General features: G+C 35.3%; 1 protein-coding gene across 1 annotated transcript in view; it reads right to left on the reverse strand.

The window, feature by feature from the left end:
* Positions 1-25361, reverse strand: part of LOC107586647 (protein TALPID3) — an 89618-nt gene that overhangs the window by 12806 nt on the left and 51451 nt on the right. The window contains exons 18-23 of the mRNA XM_016274101.1: positions 24311-24387; positions 23702-23827; positions 22894-23083; positions 20059-20180; positions 15581-15656; positions 13163-13303 (exon numbers count right to left, since the gene is read on the reverse strand). Of these exons, the coding sequence (XP_016129587.1) occupies positions 13163-13303; positions 15581-15656; positions 20059-20180; positions 22894-23083; positions 23702-23827; positions 24311-24387 (732 nt within the window). The remainder of the gene's footprint in view (positions 1-13162; positions 13304-15580; positions 15657-20058; positions 20181-22893; positions 23084-23701; positions 23828-24310; positions 24388-25361) is intronic.

Consider the following 25361-nt stretch of genomic DNA (forward strand, 5'->3'; position numbering starts at 1 on the left):
GGCGCAATGTGACAGCACTGATAGATTCAAGATGCTGGGCTGGTCATAGGAAATCGAATGTGAGCCAGGATTTTGATAGGACACTGAGGTCCATTCCAGTACACCCGCAGGGAGGAGAGGAGAGATGGAGAAAGGAGAGGGTGAGGTTGACAGGTTGGCAGTGAGAGCAGGTCTGATAGGAAACAGATGAGTGGAGTGAGACTCATGACTGTCTGGCTCTAGCTGCAAACACTCACCTATGAAATGAAACACTGAGCCTTGTCAAAGTGGTGAAACAATTGAATAAACCAGCATAAAATAAAGTTATAAGCCACAAGAATTCAGGCGTTACAGCATGAAACAGAAAGCAGTGTGAAGCAAAATGCCTTATTGCTTGTATATACATACATACATATCTCTCTCTCTCTCTATATATATATATATATATATATGTGAAGAGTTTGGTTCCAAAACGTGATAAACGCCATTTTTAAAAAAAAATTTAGTTTCTGCCAAAATCGTTATTGTATCTGGTCGGTATTGAAAAGTTAATTTTTAATTAACTGTCATGTTTTCTCCCTTTTTTTCTACTGACAAAGTTCAGAGGCTGTCATATGTGGATCAACTTACCATGTTGTGTATTTTCAACAGTTTCAATATGAAAAATAACTTTTATATTGATTCAATGGATTTATTGCATTTTGGAGAGAAAAAAAAACGTGTCATAGATTTATTGCATTTTGGGGAAAAAATAATAACATTTTATAATAAATCTTTGAAAATCAAAATCTGGATTTGAATTTTTAATGTTATTATAACCTAGAGATGCTATGTGAAAGTTTGAAACAGAAAATAGTGGTTTTCATCTTGCCACTTTCTTGGTAAAGAAAACACATTTTTACTCAAATTAATCAAAATGGATTTATAGCGTTTTGGAACCAAACTCTTCATATATTCTTCACCTCTACAATTGATGTTTGCTATTCAAATACTAACTAAAAACTGATATAAATACAAAAATTGTAAACAAATCAAATAAAAGCATTTTGTATATATATGCTACATTTTTCTTATATAATGTATGTGAAGAAGATAATATGTGTTAGTTTATCTAGCAAAATACAGTTTCATCAATAATTGCTGTACTATTTCCAAATTCTGAATTAATTCAGTAATTGAACATTAATTTGAACTGTTATTTATTTATTTTTTTACTGCATGATTATATTTATATATATAATATTTTAAAATAATTTGAAAAGTTTGGGTTTGGAAATTTTTATCAATATAAAAAAAAAAAAAAAGTATCTTATGCTCACCAAGGCTGCATTTACTTGATTAAACATACAGTAAAAACATTAAAATTGTGAAATAGTATTGCAATTTAAAATAACCGTTTTCTATTTGAATATATTTTTAAATGTAATTTATTCCCATGATGGCAAATCTGAATTTTCACATCATTTTAATACGGTGATTTAGTGTTTAAGAAACATTTCTCACTATTATAAATGTTTAAAACCGTTTCCTTTGGATTATTTGATGAATAGAACGTTATTCATGTCTTTACTGTCATTTTCAATCAAAAGCAAAAGTATTAATTTCTTTAAAAAAAAGGCCAGTTGCAAACTGCGCATTAAAAAGAATGCCGTTGACTTCACAGGTTTGTGATCATATATCATTATAATATCTTTTTCAGAGCAAACGCCACTTCAGAGCCAGAATTGTCCACCACAAAGAGCGTTTCACCAACTAATCACATCCAAAACACTAGTCATCTCTGCATCCTCCAACAGCAGGATTACTTAGGAGCCTGTAGTTTCCTGTAAAGTGGCATGCGTCATACAGGAGGACACACATCTGTCCATCTGCTCAGACAGAACAGCTGTAGCTTCCACTCAGCCCAACATCAAACCCAAACCCAGGCTGTAACCCCACAAAACCTCTGCGCACTGTAACGGGAGCGCTCCCATGAAAGCCTGCTCCTCCACCTGTGAAAGCAGAGACGGGGCCTTCTGCCGTGTGGCTTAGCGCCTCTGCCTGGCTCGGCTGATCAAAGCGGCCCTGCTCCAGGGATGAGCCCCCCTCTTCACTCCGTCTGGCAGATGAGGAGTCAGGGGTGAAGAGGTGATGACTACTGGAGCGCACAGCCACACTCAAACCCGGTTCATTTTCAAAAGTCTATCCCTCTCATCTCCACTCATCCATCTGTGAGGGGAACCTTATCGCTACGCCTGATCTCACGCTTGACAGGATGAGACGGGCTGCACGATACGCCTGCTTCAACATCTCTCAAAGCAAAGAAAGAGTGAGAGTTTCTAGCTTTTTTTTATTTTATTTTGATTGAATTTTTAACAAAATGTATACTTAGTGTTTATGACAATGGCTGAGACTGCAGTGAGTCATTTCAAAAGCAATTCCAAAAATAATGAGTGTGTTTGAACAGGTTTCCCAAACTCTGCCTCATCTGCTATTGGTCAGATAAACAGATAGTTCCCACCCCAAACTCATGCCATTGGAGGAGCCCGTCAAGCCACTCAAACCAAGCCACAGTGTTTACTCGCTATAGAAAGTCAATTTATGAACAGCTTACATACTGCAAAATGAAGGCATGTTGTAGTTCAGCCAAAAATGAAAATCCTGTCATTATTTATTCATTATTCACTGAAAATCTGCCCAAGGGTTTGGGTAAATGACGAGAAAGAGAAAAATTGGAAAATTACATTAAATTACAAAACGATTTTACAAACTTTAAATATTAATATTAAAAATAATACATATAATGCTATATAATATAAAAAAAAATATATATATATACACTACCGTTCATAGGTTTGGGGTCAATAAGAATTTAAACAATTAATTTTATTTAATTTATTCAGCAATGAATTAAGACATTAAATAGCCTTTTACAGTTACAAACAATTTCAATTTCAAATAAATGCTTCTTTTGAACTTTCATCAAAGAATCCTTAAAACATAACGCTTCCACAAAACTATTAAGCAACACAACATTGATAAGAAGTGGAAGTAAAAAAAAAAAATCTGATTTATGGAAGATAAAAAAAAAAAAATCACAAAAATGAATTACACTTTAAAATATATAAAAATTTTTGTTATTTTAAATTGTAATAATATTTCATAACATTTTAAATTAATTTTTGATCAAATAAATGTAGGCTTGGTACATATAAGATGTTTCTATTGCAAAATATTACCGACCCCAGTCTTTTGAACGGTAGTGTATAATACTCAAAACATTTCATATATTAAAAAAAACAATATAGTAAAAAATAAATAAATATTAAATTAATTAATAAAAAACAATCTAATATTCAATTAATGAATACCAATCAATTAGGATTTCAGATGTGGTACAACAATAACTGAAGAAACTACAGTATTTTGCTAGAAACTATGGTAGATAGAAAGAACAAGAGGCAGCAATATGACACATTTATAGCTGGTAATAAACACCATTTCCCAGATCTGTTCATGGCATTTTCCAGGCAGCACTTGGCCAGTTGGCGTCAGTGGAAGAGGACTGTTGTAACTGGGGCAGGACAAGGAACTTCAAACATGCAGGGTCCTGAACAGACACAATAAAATGATATGCGTGGCCTGAGTGAGTGGCGTGGAATGCCTGCTGGTGCAGAGCCCTTCTGCAGCTGTTCAGACACAGACATGTCAGTACAGCTGGACGGACTGACATCAGATTCTCAAGCCTTCCTCAGATTACACTGAACAACTGGACGAGGAAGAAACAGAAGAAGAAACTCTTAGCGTGCAATGAAATAAGGACAAATCTTGATTCGTTTTCCACATCTTGAAATCTTGAACGTCAGAAGCTTTTTTCCAAGAGTTACTCAGTAGTGCGGTTGAAAGATATTACAGTATGAGACTATGAGTCATTGATTTGTCCAGAACTCATCCTGGCCAATTTGGCAACACTACTACAGAAAATGCACAGCTTGCTCTTTTCTCCGAAGTTCAGAATGATTAAATGAATGAATGAATCCATCCACCCATCCATCCAACTGTCAAGTCAAAATTTAAAGTTCGTTTTGACAATACTTGCTTTCAAACTTCAAAATGTTTAAAACTTAAAAGAAACTTTCACATGACTTTTTCCAAGTCAAAATTTAAAGTTTGTTTTGAATATTTACTTTAAAACTTCAAAACTTTGCAGATATTGTTTATGTTCAAACAGCAACATTACACACAAACTAACGTTAAAAAAGTTAAATCGCAATGAACCACACCTTTAAAGCTTAAATAAAATTCACACGATTTTTCAAGCCAAAATTCAAAGTTTGATTTGACAAAACTTTCTTTTTTCAGTTAAAAATAATAGTTATATGAATTTCTTTGAATAAACTGTTTTGACAAAACTTGTCTTTTAAACATCAAGCCTTTTTAAACTTTCAAAGAAGACATTTTCAAGCCAAAATCCAGTTTGTTTTGATAAAACTTGCTTTTTTAGTTATGATACAACTTTGGTAATTCAAATTTCAGTATTTTTTTTATTAATGTGCAACAGACAACTGTAACTAGAATAAATAATTGGTGGGTTGATTTTTATAAGTATGTAAACACTGTAGCTCTGTTATGCTTTCAATGCATTACAAATATGTTTAAATTGTATTATGAATTCAAACTTCAAGTAAGTGTTACCCTCTTTTCAATCATATGGATGCCCTGTGACCAGTGTAATTTTACTGCCAACCATTACAACACTTAATATGCAATTGCAAAAGCCCTGTAACTGAGTGGTACAGAAGCCATAAAAGTGCTCAGAAGTGATCTGAGAACTTTGTCTGCTGAACCCTGTGACGGTTGTGTTACGGCCGCTGTGACTCTGCAGGGTGGCGAGCCGTGACTGTGCCGTGAAATGGCTCTGCAGCATCTGCAGGTCAGGGGATGGGAAAACTTGATGGAGCATGACGATAAACAAGAACTTGGCCAGGCGAGTCTCTTGTCAATCAACTGCAGACAAGAACTCGGTGTGGAACTACAGACAAACAGACTGACTACAGTCATCACTTGCCCATCTTACACAGACACTTGACACTGTCATACCACACCCTGCTGTCAAAACAAACCGTTTAGACCAGAACAAGACAACACAGTCTGAATGCAAATACCACTTTGCTGTTCACATGCCATTTACAGATGATACCACCCCGTTTTACCATAGTAACTGAAGTCTCTGCCAAAATACAACTGTTATTTTTCCTACTATGAAAATATAAAATTAAATATGGTTCTGTTTTTTGATGATAGCCAAGTACAAACTATTAAAAGTTCAGAAGAAAATGTTGGTGCCATGATGCAGCTTTTTTCATATTTTAAAAGAAAAAGGAGTGCAAAAAATGGTTAATTGAAAGTAACCATATATTATATTTAACAGGACAAAACTGTAAATGCTGTAAAATGTTTATTTTTTGAAGTATTAATTACAGTATTATTTACCTATAATATTCAAAAATCATTAGTGTACAAGACAAAACATGTACTCTTATAGTAAAATGTTAAAAAAATGAAATTAAAAAAATGGTTACCTTAAAAATTTGTGAAATTTTCTTCTTTATATAGTTGTGTTTTTTTCTTTTTTGAAAGCAATTAACATGTTACTCAGCAAGGATGCAATAAATTTACCGAAAGTGACAAAAATATTATTTTTAAATAAACTGTGTTCTTATAAAAAAAATGCATCACCGTTTCCACAAAGCATTAAGCACACAACTGTTTAAGACAAAAAAAAAAAAGGTTTCAAGAGCAGCAGATCGTCATATTAGAATGATTTCTTAAGGGTCATGTGACACTGAAGACTGGAGTAATGATGCTGAAAATTCTGCTTTTCATCACAGAAATAAATTACATTTTAAAATATATTCAAATAAAAAAAACAGTTATTATACATTGAAATAATATTTCACAATATTACTGTTTTTACTGTATTTTTAAGCAAATAAATGCAACCTTGGGGGAACAAAAGAGACTTTAAACATTAAACAATCTTACTGACCCAAAGCATTTGAACAGCAGTCTACATTGGTGTATATTCTCTAACATTTTATAGTAGAAAATAAATTCTGCAATGGCCTACAGATTTGCATTGTCATCTCTCAGTTTTGCCTTTTCTCTTGGCAGCTTTGTCTCGCCTGCATGAATTCGCTATTAAATTACAAAATGTAAACAAATTAAATACAGTGTTTGGCTCAGTTGAACAACGCCTTCTAAAGTACAGCTGCTCTTAAATGACAGCACACAAACATAAAACGAATATCTTCAGCTTCCAGAGCATTTTGAAACAGAGGAGCTGACTTTCACTGTTCAGGTCAAATGTTACATAAAACTGGGCGGGAAAGAGTATATCAAAATCCAGTAAACATCACTCTGAGATCCTCTTTTGTCAGTATTTTTTGTGGGAAATGTGAAGTCGACTAGTCCCGTGACTACAAATACAGAGCAAATAAAAACACTCAGTAAGGCCTGTTAAGCCTGCGGCCCTCCGTTGTTTTGTTTAGCGCAAGATGGTTTCTCCTGACATTTTCTGTGTTGTTCTAAGTAAAAGGCCAGTACTCAACTCTTCTCACAGACATAGAGATCAACACGGGAGCGTTATGGTTCACAGAGATGACATATCTGGACCAGACGAGTCATATTTGCAGCAGAAGGCCACATTCATTCCTTACTCTCTTGTTCTATTCATTCATCTCTGTGTGGAGGGGTTCTGGGTGACTGCAAAACTGAGACCGGCTGTCTTCATCTCAGCTCTTCAGGCTTGTTTATGTAGCATGTTATTCCAGAGCTCTTGGACCATGAGTTTACGTCCGAGCGGCCCATAGTACCGCAGGGGGATGGGTCGGTGCGTGCCTGTGTGAGGAATTCCTTTACTTCCTGCTTTAATAGAATAACATGGCAAAAGCCTAGCGTCAATTTCAGGCCTGTTTGTGGCTGGGGTTTTAAAGCGCCAAAGCTCTTTACAGCTGCCACAGAAGAATACACAGCATTTATGCCAAAAGTTTGTATATAATTTAAACACATCAGTCCATTAAATTCGAATTTTTTGTGGCGCCTCTTTCTTTTAAAGTTTTGAGGCCAAACAACACCACGTATAATAGACCTAGGATGACGCAAAACTGTACACGCATAGACAAATACGTTATAAGTTGTCGGCTATCGGCCAACGAGTGAGTTGTTTAAATAAACCCACTCAGACATCGGGTAAATAATCTCCTCTCATCTCTGTTTAAAGCAGCCTCCCTGTGAGGAGCCGCGCGATGAGAAGTGAAAAGCGGAGACAGTGTCTCAGTGTGTGTACTGTTTGTTTGCTTTAGACCGCTGTTTGAAGAGGAAACACGAGATCACGCCACACTGCGAGCTCAAGCTGAAACAAAAACATTAATAATGCAACGATGTATAGAGTAACACCAGCTTCAGAGGACATCATAGAGATATCAGGCCGATTTCAAGTGAAGACAAAGATGTATTATTTCTACTACACATGTAAAGGTATAAAATTACTATGCAGTTCAATTCTAATAAAAAAAAGACCATACAAATAACATAATACACATAAAAGTGGTCAAATACTCTACTTTTTTCACTGAAGTTCACTCCACTGAAGTCCATAATGTTTCCTAAACTGAAAATTCGTAACCATTTTTTACCTTCTTTCTGACCCTTCAAATTGAATATTGACATTGACATTAAAATAATTCCATATATACAAACAAATACAGTAACACACACTACCATTCAAATGATTATTAGATGATATAGAAAAACATTACAAATATTTTTAAATGTAATTTGATGCAAAGCTGAATTTTCACCATTACTCCAGTTTTCAGTGTCACATGATCCTTCAGAAATCATTCTAATATGCTGATTTGGATTAGGAAGTTGAAAAGAACAGCATTTCTTTAAAACAGATTTTTTTGGTAATGATGTAGATGTTTTTACTGTCACTTTTGATTACAGTGGTGTGAAAAAGTTTTTGTCCCCTTCCTGTTTTTTTTTGTTGTTGCACATTTGTCACACTTGAATGATTCAGATCATCAAACTAATTTTAATATTACACAAAGATAACCAGAGTAAATACAAAATGCAGTTTTGAAATAATGATTTCATTCATTAAGGGAAAATCTAATAACTGGTTGTGCCAATCTTTGCAGCAACAACTGCAATCAAGCGTTTGCGATAACTGGCAATGAGTCTTTCACATCGCTGATGAGGAATTTTGGCCCACTTTTCTTTGCAGAATTGTTGTAATTCAGCCACATTGGAGGGTTTCCGAGCATGAATGGACTGTTTATGGTCATGCCACAGCATCTCAATTGGATTTAAGTCCGGACTTTGACCTGGCCACTCCAAAACCTTCATTTTGTTTTTCTTGAGCCATTCAGAGGTGGACTTGCTGGTGTGTTTTGGCTCATTGTCCTGCTGCATAACCCAAGTGCGCTTGAGCTTGAGGTCACAAACTGACAGCCGGACATTCTCCTTCAGGATTTTCTGATAGAGTGCAGAATTCATGGTTCCATCAATTACGGGAAGTCGCCCATGTCCTGAAGCTGCAAAGCAGCCCCAGACCATCACACTACCACCACCATGTTTGACTGTTGGTATCATGTTCTTTTTATGAAATGCTGTGTTGGTTTTACGCCAGATGTAACGGGACACAGAATATTTTACCCAAATGTCTTGGGGATAATCAAGATATTTTTTGGCAAATGTGAGACAAGCCTTTGTGTTCTTTTTGGTCAGCAATGACTTTTGCCTTGGAACTCTCCCATGGATGCCATTTTTGCCCAGTCTCTTTCTTATTGTTGAATCATGAACACTGGCCTTAATTGAGGCAAGTGAGGCCTGCAGTTCTTTAGATGTTGTTCTGGGTTTCCTGGATGAGTCTTTGTTGCGCTCTTGGAGTAATTTTGGTAGGCCGGCCACTCCTGGGAAGGTTCACCACCACTGTTCCAATTTTTCTCTATTGTTGGATAATGGTTCTGACTAGGGGTGCTCCGATCAGGATTTTTGAGGCCAATCACCGATCGCCGATCACAGAAAGCAGTATCTGCCGAGTTTTGATCATTTTAAACTATTTATAGTGATACTCCAATCAGGATTTTTAGACATTTATTCAGGGTCTGAATTTCATTTTTGAAAATGGGGGGAATTCCCCTCTTAGGTGACTCTTGTGAGAGGGGAAGCAGCACGGACTGTGGTTTCACACAGGAGTCCACTGCTGATCTGTGGCTGTTTACCACAATCACAACATTTATCCATTATTTTGATTTCAAATCCAAACATTGTCACTGAAAATGCTTTTTCAGCATTGGAATTATTTTTTTACACAGTGCAGTAATACCTCAGTGGCAAATCCTTTAAATATAAAAAATGTACTTACAGACTGTGAGTCAGAACAGCCGGCATTGTAGTCTACTCTCAGGATCAGGAAACAGTCCTCCAAAAATCTGAATATTTGGGTTGAAGTGTTCTGGAACAGTGTTGTAAATACAACTTAACCACTGATTTCTAGTCGTGTGCATTTTTGGAAGGCCAACAAAGTAGTTTTGCTTTCACAATGAAACACACAGCGTCTTCACGACATGGCGGCGGCGGCAACAACAATACTACAGCGAGAATAAAAGTTACACCTTCTTTCTTTGCGTGCACATTTGGGCGGCGTTATGCAAATCTTCCCACATAGTGAGGTAGATATGTGGGGGCGTGTTAGAACGAGGCGTTTTAGGTAGGCGTGGCTGACTCTTAACTTTTATAAAGAATATCTCTTTGGATTTGAGACTTTAGTCTTTGCAACTTTACAGATCTTCTTTATGCACCAAGAGCTTGTAACATTCCAAAGAGAAAGGAAAACTTGAAATCGCATCATATGACCCCTTTAAGTTGCTCAAGCAAGTGGCAAAACATTTAAACTACGACCCCTTTAAACTACGACCCCTTACAAACTTACCATTGACAGAAATAGTCAGCTCTACTGCCTTTTCTTTTGCATTGAAATCTTTATTACAAGCAATCCTGCGGTTCATAAAGAACTTTGTTTTCCTACCTCCAGGAGTGGCATCTATTATTGCCTTGTTTATCTAAACGTGCTCTTTCCCTTTAAACCTAGCCAAAAAGCCATATGTGTTGACTGTGAAACACCGTAGACTTTAATAATATGCATTTATGGTGTAAACGCTTTGCACGCTTTATTAATCTGTTAACATGAGCACGGAAAAAATACGCACCACATTCGCACTGCAAACGGAGTAATGTGAACCTGGTATTATGTGTGTGCGCTGAGAGTGTGCATGAGCGCTCCGTCTGCACTCGAGCACTGAATGGTTAAACACTGGCAAGAATTAAAAAGTAATGCCATTTATAAACTTTAGTGACGATGTGACACTGCCTCGATTGTGCAAGTGACAATTCCTGTGTCAACTGTGCAGTGTGCAGCTGGCTTATGGACAGACGCGATGTGTGGTGATTTGAAGACATTTGCGTATTTTGAGAGAAAGCGCGCACGGTGATTCACTCATGTTGTTTGTGAAATTACGTCTCATACAAGGTTTTCAAATTACTCTATAAGTTATTAATTAAGAAATATGAAGGTGAGTACCTCACCTTCAGCATTAGAATTATTTCACCCACGCCGGACAGAGACTGAGATTGTGTAATATTAAAATTAGTTTGATGATCTGAATCTTTTAAGTGTGACAATTACGCACAGCACTGTAGTGTAACGCATCTTTGAGGAATAGCTGCAATATAACAAAGAGTGAAAAATTTAAGGGGGTCTGAATACTTTCCGTACCCACTGTATATATATTGTGTTTTGGGGTAAAATATTTTCTGAATATACTGTATATTACATTATATTTGACATTTGTCCTTGGCAACCGCAACTTGTCTCCTCAGTCCCCAGACGTTTGCACACTGTTATAAAAAAGAAGAGGGGATGCCACAAAATAAAACTTAATTCAACCTTAAAATCAATCCTAAATATCATATTTTTTTAATTTAGTACTGCCCTTCAGAAGCTACAGAAGATACTTACATGTTTCCCAGAAGACAAAATAAGTAAAATTTACCCTGATCTTCAAATTCAAAAAGTTTTCACCCCCTTAATACATGGTATTTCCTTCTGGAGCATCAGTGAGCATTTGAACATTTTGTAATAGTTGCATATGAGTCCCTGAGTAGTCCTCAGTGTGTAAAGATGGAGCTCAAAATCATACAGTCATTGCTGGAAAAGGTTTAAATACACAAAAATGCTGGAAAACCAAAGATTTTGTGGGACCTGAAGGATTTTTTTGGAGAACAGTGGGCAGTTTAACTGTTCGGGACAAACAAGGGACTCATGAACAACTATCACTAAACAAAAAAAACACTGCTGTGGATCATTCAGGTAACAACACTGTATTAAGAATCAAGGGGGTGTAAACTTTTGAACGGGGTCATTTTTTATCAATTCAACTATTATTTTCTCTTGTGGAATACATGTAAACATCTTTTATGTGAAATATCTTATTCAGGTCAGTACTAAAACAATAACATGAATTTTGGATGATCTCTCTTATTTTGTTAAAATAATTAACATTTTGCAGATTCTGCAAGGTGTATGTAAACTTTTGACTTCAACTGTAGATAGATAGATAGATAGATAGATAGATAGATAGATAGAGATAGACTGATAATTTCACAGACTGATCTGTATGTTTTGCAAGAGAGAATGTAATACAATTTCACCTCAGGGAAACAAGAGCAACAATTTACGAAAGAGGGAAAATTGGCAGCTGTAGAGACAGAGGTGTTTTTTGTCAGCAAATTGGGGTAAACAGTTTAGGACGTGCACTGGAGTTCACAATGTTCTCTTATGTAAGACTTAATAAAAAGCACTGGGGAGAGAAAAGACTTTCTCAGCACCGGTTTTGTATTATGTCTAATCTGCAGCTCTGTCCTGCATCTGCACACATACAGCACTCTAATGTCCAACAGACTCTCAACTCTGTCATTATCCTGTCCATGGTTACATGTTTATATGTTTATGGTTGTGGCATCATAACCACGACAGTTTATTTTGCATAAATGTATGCATTTATGCATGCATGCAAACACTCAGCCTGTCCTTATGGGAAGCAGGTATTTATCCAAGCTTGTCCTACAGGTTCAGCCCAACCTTAAAACTAAATGACGCATATGCCATCTCAGCGGCTACTGTCAGAAAGATATGTGTCTTCTGTTGTGGCCCTTTACACCTGACTGAAGCTTATAAAGCTGACTCCAGCATCTCTGGACCCCTGACGACTAGACATGAGGATACACACCTCAGACAGAAATGAACAATCATGCTCTGACCAAGACAAAGAACAATGCAGACAGTGCTGCCCTATAGGTACACTGCCATCTAGAGGCTGCAAAGCAAACGGCATGACTTTACTGAAGCGGGGCTGAGCTGTACTCGTCCTGAACCATGTGATACAGACACAAATGACACCTCAAATCAAGCAAAAAAATTTTTTTTTAAATGTGATTTAAATTTTCACATTAAATCATAAAATTTTAACTTGGATTGAAAAAAGGGTGAACAAAAGTATCATAGACTTACATTAAAGGAGGGAGCCAAGTCATATATGGAGACTTAGGGTTGGGCTCTTTTCACTGGCAATCACTTAACCCTTAATTTTTTACCCATTTAATATTTTATTTGGGTTATTATATTGAAAATAAACCCCACAAAAACTATTCAACTGTACACATTATTCAAGAGCAGTCCATTGTAAAATGGGTCACAAACCCTGGAAACTGTTTGATTAGCTGCAGTGGTCGTTTTCCTTTAGTGCTTATGTACTTCCTGTTAAAACAGGAAGTTTGGGTGGGCCTCGTTCCTTTTTTATTTTATTGACTTCAGTTACTTCAGAGCCATAAAACATGATTAGCAACTTACTAGTCAAGTCAGGTGACACTGGAGGAGGAATATTCTCATTTTAGAAAGCTGATTGGATAAAAATCTGTGTAGTGCAAGATGAGTCATCAATATTTTCATTTGTTTTCCCAAAAGAGAATGCGTATATCTTATCAATTTTAATTTTGCAACTTTTAGGAGCAAACTGATCTTTTTCAGACCACTTTTGACTGTAAACATTAGGGACTGTGTGTGTACATGTATTTGTACCTGGTACTTCTTTGTCTTCATACTGCCTCACCAGGATTGGTGTAGGTCTGTGGACCGCCAAAAAATAAATACAATTAAAAAAATTTTTTTTAAGTTTTACTGAAAATCCAGGTAGTTTGTAGGCTGCATAAGCCTTAAGTACTTAGCGTGCAAATTTGAGATAGATAGAACAACAGACAGAAAGATAGATGCAAAAACAATGCATTAAGAGCCTTTTGAACATTTGTAAATTTTTCTTATTTTGCCTAAATATCATATTTTTTTAATTTAGTACTGCCCTTCAGAAGCTACAGAAGATACTTACATGTTTCCCAGAAGACAAAATAAGTAAAATTTACCCTGATCTTCAAATTCAAAAAGTTTTCACCCCCTTAATACATGGTATTTCCTTCTGGAGCATCAGTGAGCATTTGAACATTTTGTAATAGTTGCATATGAGTCCCTGAGTAGTCCTCAGTGTGTAAAGATGGAGCTCAAAATCATACAGTCATTGCTGGAAAAGGTTTAAATACACAAAAATGCTGGAAAACCAAAGATTTTGTGGGACCTGAAGGATTTTTTTGGAGAACAGTGGGCAGTTTAACTGTTCGGGACAAACAAGGGACTCATGAACAACTATCACTAAACAAAAAAAACACTGCTGTGGATCATTCAGGTAACAACACTGTATTAAGAATCAAGGGGGTGTAAACTTTTGAACGGGGTCATTTTTTATCAATTCAACTATTATTTTCTCTTGTGGAATACATGTAAACATCTTTTATGTGAAATATCTTATTCAGGTCAGTACTAAAACAATAACATGAATTTTGGATGATCTCTCTTATTTTGTTAAAATAATTAACATTTTGCAGATTCTGCAAGGTGTATGTAAACTTTTGACTTCAACTGTAGATAGATAGATAGATAGATAGATAGATAGATAGAGATAGACTGATAATTTCACAGACTGATCTGTATGTTTTGCAAGAGAGAATGTAATAAAATTTCACCTCAGGGAAACAAGAGCAACAATTTACGAAAGAGGGAAAATTGGCAGCTGTAGAGACAGAGGTGTTTTTTGTCAGCAAATTGGGGTAAACAGTTTAGGACGTGCACTGGAGTTCACAATGTTCTCTTATGTAAGACTTAATAAAAAGCACTGGGGAGAGAAAAGACTTTCTCAGCACCGGTTTTGTATTATGTCTAATCTGCAGCTCTGTCCTGCATCTGCACACATACAGCACTCTAATGTCCAACAGACTCTCAACTCTGTCATTATCCTGTCCATGGTTACATGTTTATATGTTTATGGTTGTGGCATCATAACCACGACAGTTTATTTTGCATAAATGTATGCATTTATGCATGCATGCAAACACTCAGCCTGTCCTTATGGGAAGCAGGTATTTATCCAAGCTTGTCCTACAGGTTCAGCCCAACCTTAAAACTAAATGACGCATATGCCATCTCAGCGGCTACTGTCAGAAAGATATGTGTCTTCTGTTGTGGCCCTTTACACCTGACTGAAGCTTATAAAGCTGACTCCAGCATCTCTGGACCCCTGACGACTAGACATGAGGATACACACCTCAGACAGAAATGAACAATCATGCTCTGACCAAGACAAAGAACAATGCAGACAGTGCTGCCCTATAGGTACACTGCCATCTAGAGGCTGCAAAGCAAACGGCATGACTTTACTGAAGCGGGGCTGAGCTGTACTCGTCCTGAACCATGTGATACAGACACAAATGACACCTCAAATCAAGCAAAAAAATTTTTTTTTAAATGTGATTTAAATTTTCACATTAAATCATAAAATTTTAACTTGGATTGAAAAAAGGGTGAACAAAAGTATCATAGACTTACATTAAAGGAGGGAGCCAAGTCATATATGGAGACTTAGGGTTGGGCTCTTTTCACTGGCAATCACTTAACCCTTAATTTTTTACCCATTTAATATTTTATTTGGGTTATTATATTGAAAATAAACCCCACAAAAACTATTCAACTGTACACATTATTCAAGAGCAGTCCATTGTAAAATGGGTCACAAACCCTGGAAACTGTTTGATTAGCTGCAGTGGTCGTTTTCCTTTAGTGCTTATGTACTTCCTGTTAAAACAGGAAGTTTGGGTGGGCCTCGTTCCTTTTTTATTTTATTGACTTCAGTTACTTCAGAGCCATAAAACATGATTAGCAACTTACTAGTCAAGTCAGGTGACACTGGAGGAGGAATATTCTCATTTTAGAAAGCTGATTGGATAAAAATCTGTGTAGTGCAAGATGAGTCATCAATATTTTCATTTGTTTTCCCAAAAGAGAATGCGTATATCTTATCAATTTTAATTTTGCAACTTTTAGGAGCAAACTGATCTTTTTCAGACCACTTTTGACTGTAAACATTAGGGACTGTGTGTGTACATGTATTTGTACCTGGTACTTCTTTGTCTTCATACTGCCTCACCAGGATTGGTGTAGGTCTGTGGACCGCCTGTGCCGTCTGAGAGCTCTAAACAAAAAAATGAGAGGAGATGAGACAAGAACAATAGCGGAGGAGAGGGGCGTCGAGTGGACACTGTATGCAGAGGGATTATACAGGAACAACATTGTTTTAATCTCCCTCATTCAGGGGGGTAAATCCTCACATATACAGACAGAGAATCCTGGGTTAATGAGGGTCTCAGGAGTTTCCACACACCACTAAAGAGACCGTTTTGTTTTTGTGATTAAGAGAAAAGTAGGGACAGAGGTCACGCCTGAGCAGATATCATTAAATACTGCAGAGATAACCAGCACTCACATACCACTTTATAATAACTTTAATACGTTTTTTAAAGGGATAGTTCACCGCCAAATTAAATTTACTCACACTCAAGTTGTTACAAACCTATATGAGTTTCTTTCTTTTGCTGTACACAAAAGAAGATATTTCGAAAAATGTTGGTAACCAAACAGTTGCTGGTCCCTGCTGACTGATGAATTATTAAATGATACAATATTTTCTAGAGTTGGGGTACTCTGACTCGAGTACAATTTTTTAAAGGACTCGGACTTAACTCGGGACTCTGAAAATAGTGAAAGTGACGTGACATGTGGATTAGTGTTGCACGCACACAGCACACACCCGGAGCAGTGGGGAGCCATTTTTTTGCTGCGGCGCCCGGGGAGCAGTTGGGGGTTCGGTGCCTTGCTCAAGGGCACCTCACTCATGGTATTAAAGGTGGGAGAGAGCGCTGTGCATTCACTCCCCCCACCTACAATCCCTGCCGGTACGAGACTCGAACCCACATTTGGGTTACGAGTCTGACTCTCTAACCATTAGGCCATTACTTCCCTTAAATATGTCTGAGTCCAACCGAGTCCAGGGACAGTTGATGGAAATGTCACTGACTCAATGCATTATCACAAAAGTGATATTCAGTATTTGCATGTGTTTTTAAGTCTTGTCCAGTACTTGAAAGCTGACGGGTTTCTGTGCTCACACACCGAAAGTGCGCTCACAGAACGCGCCTCTCAGTCAGTGTGCGAATGCCGAGTTCTCTTTCGCTTAAGTTCTCTTAAGTTCTGTTATTGCTACACACTTACACGAAAAGTTGTCAAAATGCCTGTCTTGGAGACTATTCATGTAAATGCAGTTGGTTTTGTCTTAAGAGAACTTGAAAAGTTGGAAGAAATACGGACGTGTCAAAATATTTGATCTATGCGTCAGATTTTAAAGCAACAGCGTAAACCTGCAGCCGCAGACTGCGTCATAAATGTTAATCAAACAAAAGAAAAGGAGAAAATCACTCACTGCTCTTGACTGAATCACTTATTAAATCATCTATATTTAATGTATACAGTGAAGATTATTTTTTACATTTATTACTTCATGAAATGTCTGTAGTAGGCTATTTCTGCAGAAGCCTTTACTACTGAAAAACTTTTTTTTTAAAAACGAAAAAACTATTTAATTTGTATTTTTGAGTAATATATTTATTTTTCATTTAGCTTGTAAGTAATACTTGGAGTGTTTACTTGCCTTCAGTAAGCTTGAGAATGTTTTATTACATTAGTTTATTACTAATGGTAATAACTTTACTGGCAGTTTCTAGCTTCAAAGAAAAATCATTTTTCTAACATCTTTGGGGCAATAGTTTTTATGGGTCTAAAATCACCTTGGGTGTGCATTATTTTCTAATAATTCAACGGCCCGTCATCAATTATTCCTTACATAATGTAATTTATTGTAATTAATGTAACTATAAATGCATTCAAAAATAAAACAGGTGTGAGTTGGCTGCGACTTTTATACAAAAGTCTTCTATACACAGTGTGTGCCATTGTACAGACTAGGTTTATCCCTCACAGCCTCATTTTCATCCAAGAAAAAATTCAAAATGCTCTGTCTAAGGGGTCTGTGTACTTTGGCGTCCATTCATTTTTCGTTTTTTTTTTTTTTACCCAGAAATTAAAATGCAGTTTCTTTTTTAATGGTTCAAACACTGATGAATAGAATAAGCAGACACAAACAAATTTTGATTATTCAAAATTCATATTTCATTAAAAATCTTAAAAATTATATAAAGCTTGTTTTTTATTGAGATAAAAGGTGCATTTTCTGCTCTTAAGGTCCCATTCACCAAGATACCTACTCCTTTACCCCAACCCTTTAATTTATACATTTACTTTAACGATTAATAAAGTCAAGTCCTGCCCTTTAATTTTTCACATTTTAAAACCTGTTTCACTCTGAAATATGTCACAATACATAAATCAATTCAGCCATAACTTCTGTTACATGACTTTAAGTTTGCTAAGCAAAACAGGACACTAATTATTAATCAAAAATCAAAATGGCAAGATGCAATAGAGGTTTGCTTTTGTTACATTTAAATGGATATTGTGTTTTTCTAGTTGTAAAGGTTAAAACAATGTTAAGATACTACTAAATAATAGAGTTTCGTTGGACTTGGACTCGGCTGTTTGGGACTCGGTCTTGAGTCCGACTCGGTCCATTTTGGACTCGGACTTGTCTCGGACTCGATTGGTTAAAGACACGGACTCGACTTAGGTGGACTCGAACCCAACACTAATATTTTCATTTTGGGGTGAACTACCCCTTTAAGCAATCACAGAAAAGCGCTATTGGGTCTCAGTCTGTCTGGAAGTTAAAAGTCCCTGTACTGTTAGATTAATATAGACATTCTGGAATGTTTCTCAGCAAATCAGATTTGAGGGGCGGAACCAGTGACTGTATAGAAGCAGTCATCTCGTACATATATTAACAGAATAAAATCTAGAACATACAAACTGGACTCGGACTTGTCTCGGACTCGATTGGTTAAAGACACGGACTCGACTTAGGTGGACTCGAACCCAACACTAATATTTTCATTTTGGGGTGAACTACCCCTTTAAGCAATCACAGAAAAGCGCTATTGGGTCTCAGTCTGTCTGGAAGTTAAAAGTCCCTGTACTGTTAGATTAATATAGACATTCTGGAATGTTTCTCAGCAAATCAGATTTGAGGGGCGGAACCAGTGACTGTATAAAAGCAGTCATCTCGTACATATATTAACAGAATAAAATCTAGAACATACAAACTTTTTTTTTAAATTACTGGTTCTATTATTTTCAGAGTTTATTCTTAATTTTAAATGTTATTGAAACTATTTTTGACAAATAGTTCTGTAGAATTCTGTCACTGTCAATTCATCAGTATACCATGTATATAAAAGTGTATTTCTCCTACTGTATCTGAGGTCAGTAAGATTTTTTTCTTTTTGAAAGAAATGAATACTTTTACGCAGCAAGGACCAAAATTGATCAAAAGTTACACTAAAGAGTTTTACATTCTCACAAAAGGCTTCCATCTCAAATAAATGCTGTTCTTTAGAACTTTCTATTAATCAAAAATGCTGAAAAAATGTAGTACAAAATAAATAATTTAAATTATATTCAACTATAAAACAGTTATTTTGCATTGCAATAATATTTCACAATATTACTGCTTTTACTGTATTTTTGATCAAATAAATGCAGCCTTGGTGAGCATAAGAGACTTTTTATTTTATTTATTTATTTATTTTTTCACCAACCCCAAACTTTTGAATGGTGGTGTAATATGAATATATGAAGTTTCACCACATTTTTGATCATTAGACAATCAACAACACTTTATAACAAATGTCTGTGGTGTCAATAGTAACCTTTCAATGAAAAGCAATAACTGTCTCAATTCATGAAATTACTTTTCTGCCGATGTTACCAAGGCCACTCGGATAAAGAAGAATAAAATAATTTTGTGCTGTCAAGCACTTAATCATGATTAATCGCATCCAAAATAAAAGTTTTTGTTTACATAATATATGTGTGTGTACTGTGTATATTTATTATGTATATATAAATACACACACATGCATGTATATATTTAAGAAAAACAATATATTTATATATTAAATATATAATATATATTATATGAATATAAATATAAACATGTAAATACATGTAAATATTTTCTAAATATATACTGATGTGTGTGTGTCTTTATATATACATAATAAATATACACAGTACACACACACATATTGTGTAAACAAAAACTTTTATTTTGGAATGCGAAAATAATCGTTTGACAGCACTAAAAATAATAAATATAAATAATATAAATATAATAAATCATCTATCAATAATCATAGCCTTTCCAATTTTCACAATCCAATCAAATCCTAACGGTCACATTCAAGCTGTGCCCTGTCATGAAAGTTATATTCAAACATAATGTTTGTTAGCAGTAATGTGACAACAAAAAGTGCCACCATCTTCTTTGGTGTGCTTCCTGTTTATAATATAAGCAGAAATGTATCACTCCTGCTTCTTAAATAAATAATTCAGGCTCTGTTTAGGTCAGATAAGAGTGTAGCACTTGCCTGATTTTGTGTGTCCTGCAGCTGAGAGGAGACAGTCATCACATGATGATAAACCTCATCTTCCTTCTGTTCCTCAGATGACCTGAGGTTCACTGACAGCCCAGTGTCTTCAACCACAGCACCTGTTTGTCATGGATACAACACATGAATATTTCAGACTGCATGCAAAGTGCAGTATGACTTGCAAATACTCAATGTGCTCAACGCCCAAGAACAACAAACTCAATAAATATACCATACTGCTCATAACTCTTATCAATAAACTATGCATATATACAGCAACAGAGTCTTGTGAAGTATATTTGCAGTTTGATAGCCTGTAACATGTTTACACATTTAACAACGGTCTGGGCAAGTTGAGCGTGACGTTTCGAGCAGCTTTGTCTCTGTTATGGGGACTCTATTGCAGTGGAGAGGGAAGCAAAATAGCATTAAATTCTCGCTCCGTCAAGGATGAACTCTTGTCCGTGCTGCTGGGGGGGGGGGGGGGGGTTTTTTTTTGCTTGGTGAGGCGGCATCTTGCTTTATACAGCAACAGAGTCTTGTGAAGTATATTTGCAGTTTGATAGCCTGTAACATGTTTATGATGCTTCGAGCAGCTTTGATTTGTCTCTGTTATGGGGACTGTATTGCAGTTGAGAGGGAAGCAAAATAGCATTAAATTCTCGCTCGGTCAAGGATGAACTCTTGTCTGTGCTGCTGGGGTGTGTGTTTTTTCTTTGGCAGCACTAGTCTCTAAGCAACACTGAGGCTCTTTTTACTGTGAGCAGAGCGATCTTGGCTTTGAGTAAATATTGGTTTAGGCCAACACAGGAAGAGGTTTGGATTCTACACAGACGTTCTTTTGCCCGGGACTCATAGCTTACATATACTGTCCACACACTTTTGGACAGCAGGCAGTCTAAGTTCACTACATGCAAACATTTAAAACGCAGACTGGTGTTTTCGAAAACATCTCTGCTTAATAACTTTTATTGACTTACATGTTTCTTTATAGTGTGAGGTTTGGGGAAGTCCAAACGGTGACGTTTCACTTTGAAACATGATACGAAACTAACATTGACTCCAAATAAGCCCAACACAGGTTTTATTCAATAACTAAAATTCAGCGTTTCAAGTCTGAACATGATATGAAACTAATATTTACTCCAAAAAAGCCTAACACAGACTTTATTCTTTACTCAAATTAATTCCCCGCCACAATTCAGAACTTGACCAATTTTCAGGTAAACTCAACCTTTGACAAACTTACAGCATTTTAAACTAAACAGTTACATAGCCCAAAACAAACATGAAACAATTTCAGCCTTTAGTAACCATAAACGTACCATAAATATAATGTAATAATTCAGATATTAAAAATTATACATATTTTATGAATTATAAATATTAAATACAACAATAAATATTTAATATTAATATTAATTTATAACAAATAATACATTGTATGTATCATTTGTTATTTATTGCTAATATTTATAATGATGATGATGACAGTAATAATAATAATAATTATTATTATATAACATTGATATAGCAGACAATTATTTAAAGAGGACAGAAATTTGAGAAAATTATTTGATATTCCCTAATAATAATAATAATAATAATAATAATAAATTATTATTATTTTATTATTATTACAGGACTGATTTGTATTAGTATTTTGTATTATTTTATTTCAGATTTTTAATGCAATACTAAATAAATAAATAACCATTAAATTCATTCAATAATAAACTAATAATAATAAATTATTATTATTAATGCAGAACTGATTTGTAGTCATTTTATTTCTTCTTTTTAATGCAATACTAAATAAATAACTAATAAATAACCATTAAATTCCATCAATAATAAATTAATACTAATACTACTACTACTACTACTACTAATAATAATAAATGATTATTATTTTATTATTATTATTAATGCAGGACTGATTTGTATTATTTTTTTGTATTATTTTATTTTCTGCTTTTTTAAATTCCATCAATAATAAATTATTACTACTACTAATAATAATAATAATGCAGGCAGTTTATTATTTATAGATTTAATCTTTATTTTTAGTTACTTATTTAGTATTGCATTAAAAAGCACAAATAAAATGACAAAAAAAAACTACAAATCAGTTCTGCATCTTAGTTTCCAGCATTAAATAAAAATCATTATTAGTCCATTTCTACATTAATCCACAACTTCAGCAGAAGAACGCACACTGAGCAGGGAATTATTGAAAAAACATTAGCGGGGAGAGTGCAGTGTCTTTGCGGTTGTGTTTGGACGCCGTACACAGGCTGTGTAAGAGGATGCTCAGAGTGGGAGTATGATTCATTTCCGCCTGCTTCCCTGAGCCTGAATTCTGATGAAGTATCCAGACCGCCTGGCTTCCCTGTGTCAGCCTCAGCTCGCTCTTTCACACAGAATCTGAAGCAAAAACAGCTTAATTCCCTGTGTCCATATAACACAGGCAGTGTGAGATATGCCCCATTAGAGACACCCCCACAGATGGCCAGTAACACCGCCAAAAGTATACAGGAAGGGGACGTGGCCACCCAAATGGCCGCAGGAGTTGATGGGCAAAACGAGAGATTAATGGCGACAAGAAAAACAACGGAAAAAGTGAAATGACATTTATATGTTTACAGTTCATGCGTCACACATACCTTTAACATGTCACACTGGCTTAACTGTTATTGCTTAAGGCAAGTGAGTCACATAAAAAAGTCAATAAATTCTGAGTCAAAGTTTATTTATTTATTTACTATGGTAAAAGTGCAGGCTGCGTGTGTGCAGAACTGTAGTGTCGATAGTCTGAGGGATGTTTTATACCCGTGTGGTCGGCGAGCACTTGTCCAGGAGATGTGAGTGTGGCGTGGGGTGAGATCTCTGTGGATCTGTGCTGTGTGAGTCTCTGCGGATCCACGAGTGAGTGTCCGGTCAGCACAATCTCCGCTGCGGTCGTCAGAAGTGGTCTCTGACCCTCACTGACCTCTCCACTGCTCTCCTCCTCCCACCATTTCTGAGAAAGAGGGAGGAATTAAGATCACATGTCCTTTTTTGAACATCCTCTAGCACCATCTACTGGATAAGAGCAGAACTAGCAATACATCAATAAGACATAAGCTAGTGTTAGCAGAAATGTTCAGAGAACAATTATATACAAATTTAATAATAAACAACAACAATAAACAATAATAATAAAAAAAAACTGACACATATTTTATAAAATATTCAGCAATATTTTATGTTTTTTCCTTCATGTTTATAGATCTAACAGTAAGTTGTGGGCAGAAAAAAGATGTCAAATACAGTATATATATATAAACATAAATGTTAATATAAGAATTATTATATAAAAAATTTTTTCAGAATATAAGAATTATTATATAAAAAATTTTTTCAGTATTAAAATAATATACAGAAAAATATACAGCTGCCTCTCTCTCCCTTTACATCTACATGCACACACACACACACACACACAATGGAGTAATTTACTAACTTTCTGCATATCAACTTCACAAACAAATTAATTTAACCAAATCTTTCAAAAGAACTAGTTAAAAAAAAAAAAAGATTTGTTCCTGATTTGGTCATCATTAGTGAATGTGAAAGCTTCAGTCAAGTCACATGATACCTCTGGCTGCTGTGATTGGCTGACAGGGCCGCGTTCCATTCTGGCCAACAGAGACAGGATGGGATCATGATGAGCAGGAATGCGTGGAGCTCCGATCACCTGACCTTCACTGGGCGGATCATAGTCCTGACAAAAAGACCAAAGAGTTTGTCAGTGCATTTGATTTGATGTATATACAACTGGAAAATATGTGTGGTGTTATTTTATTAAACAATGTGTTGTTAAACAATTATAATGAATTATATTACTGTATGAGTCCCCCCCCTATACTTCCATTATCCAAAATGAAATAGAAATCCAGAATTATAATGAATTCTGTTACTGTATGAGTTTTTTTTCTACACTTCCACTGTCCAAAATTAAATAGAAATACTGATTTTGTGTTTTTCACAATGGTAATCATGACAGTTTATAGTTACAGTCTCCCCAGTTCTCATTTGGGACTGAACCTCTAACCTTTGGCTAAGAGCTCAAACCCCAAGCTGAAATTGTCAGTTCATGTTTAACCATGACAGTCTTATTATTTCATTCCATTTGGTTTAGTAGATGGCAAGGAAACACTCAAGTTTTTGGGTCTGTTGCTAAGACTCTTTGCGTTCAAACATTCACCATATCTTGGACTCCGTGCAGGGAACCATTCATGCTGGTCATCAAATTAGGCAGAAGGACTCCTTCCTCATCCAGAACTTGGGAAGAAAAAAAAAGTGTATTTTCAAAAACAAAATGCATAGAAGAAAGCTTATAACTCAACAACAAACTTTGGCATCAAAGGCATACTACAGATTATTGAAGGCAAAATTGAACAAATATATATGATTAAAAGTTTTAAAAATATTTTTAATGTTTTTGAAAGAAGTCCCTTATACTCACCAAAGCTGCAATTATTTGATTAAAATACAGTAAAAATAGTAATATTGTGGAATATTACTTAAAATAACTGCTTTCTATTTGAATATATTTTGAAATGTAATTTATTCCTGTGATGGCTGATTTCATCACAGTGTCACATGATCCTTCAAGAAATCATTTTAATATACTGACTTTGTGCTCAAGAAACATTTCTTATTATTATCAATGTTGGAAACAGGTTTTGCTTCTTAATATTTCTGTGGAAACTGTGATACACTACCATTCAAAACTAAGAAAGTTATTTTTAGAAGTGCCCCTATTACGGGTAATGAAAGGTTCATATTTTGGTTTTTGGAGTCCCCAACAACAGGCTGACATGCATGCAAGGTCAAACTAGGGATGTAACGATTCACTCAACTCACGATTCGATTCGATTCACGATTTTGATTTCACGATTCGATTCGATTTACGATTATTATAATTTTTTTTAACAAAATGAGATTTAAGACAAATTATAAATTAAATGTGTCCTTTTATTATTGCTTGGACAAAATGCTGCACATTTCTTTGTGAAATTGAAATGTAATACTATAATAATATACTAATATAGCACTTGTATATTATTGCTCTTTTGTTGGTTTTGATTGCTTCTATTGTCCTCATTTGTAAATCGCTTTGGATAAAAGCGTTTGTTAAATTACAAAATTTAAATATAATGTAAATGCAAATAACAAAACTAAATTGAAATAAAAAAAGCCCCAAATCAAATAAATAAGTAACACAAATAAAATAAATCTCTTCATATAAACAA

Source organism: Sinocyclocheilus grahami, unplaced genomic scaffold (assembly GCF_001515645.1).
Source record: "Sinocyclocheilus grahami isolate Dianchi unplaced genomic scaffold, SAMN03320097.WGS_v1.1 scaffold84.1, whole genome shotgun sequence".
NCBI classification, from domain to species: Eukaryota; Metazoa; Chordata; class Actinopteri; order Cypriniformes; family Cyprinidae; genus Sinocyclocheilus; species Sinocyclocheilus grahami.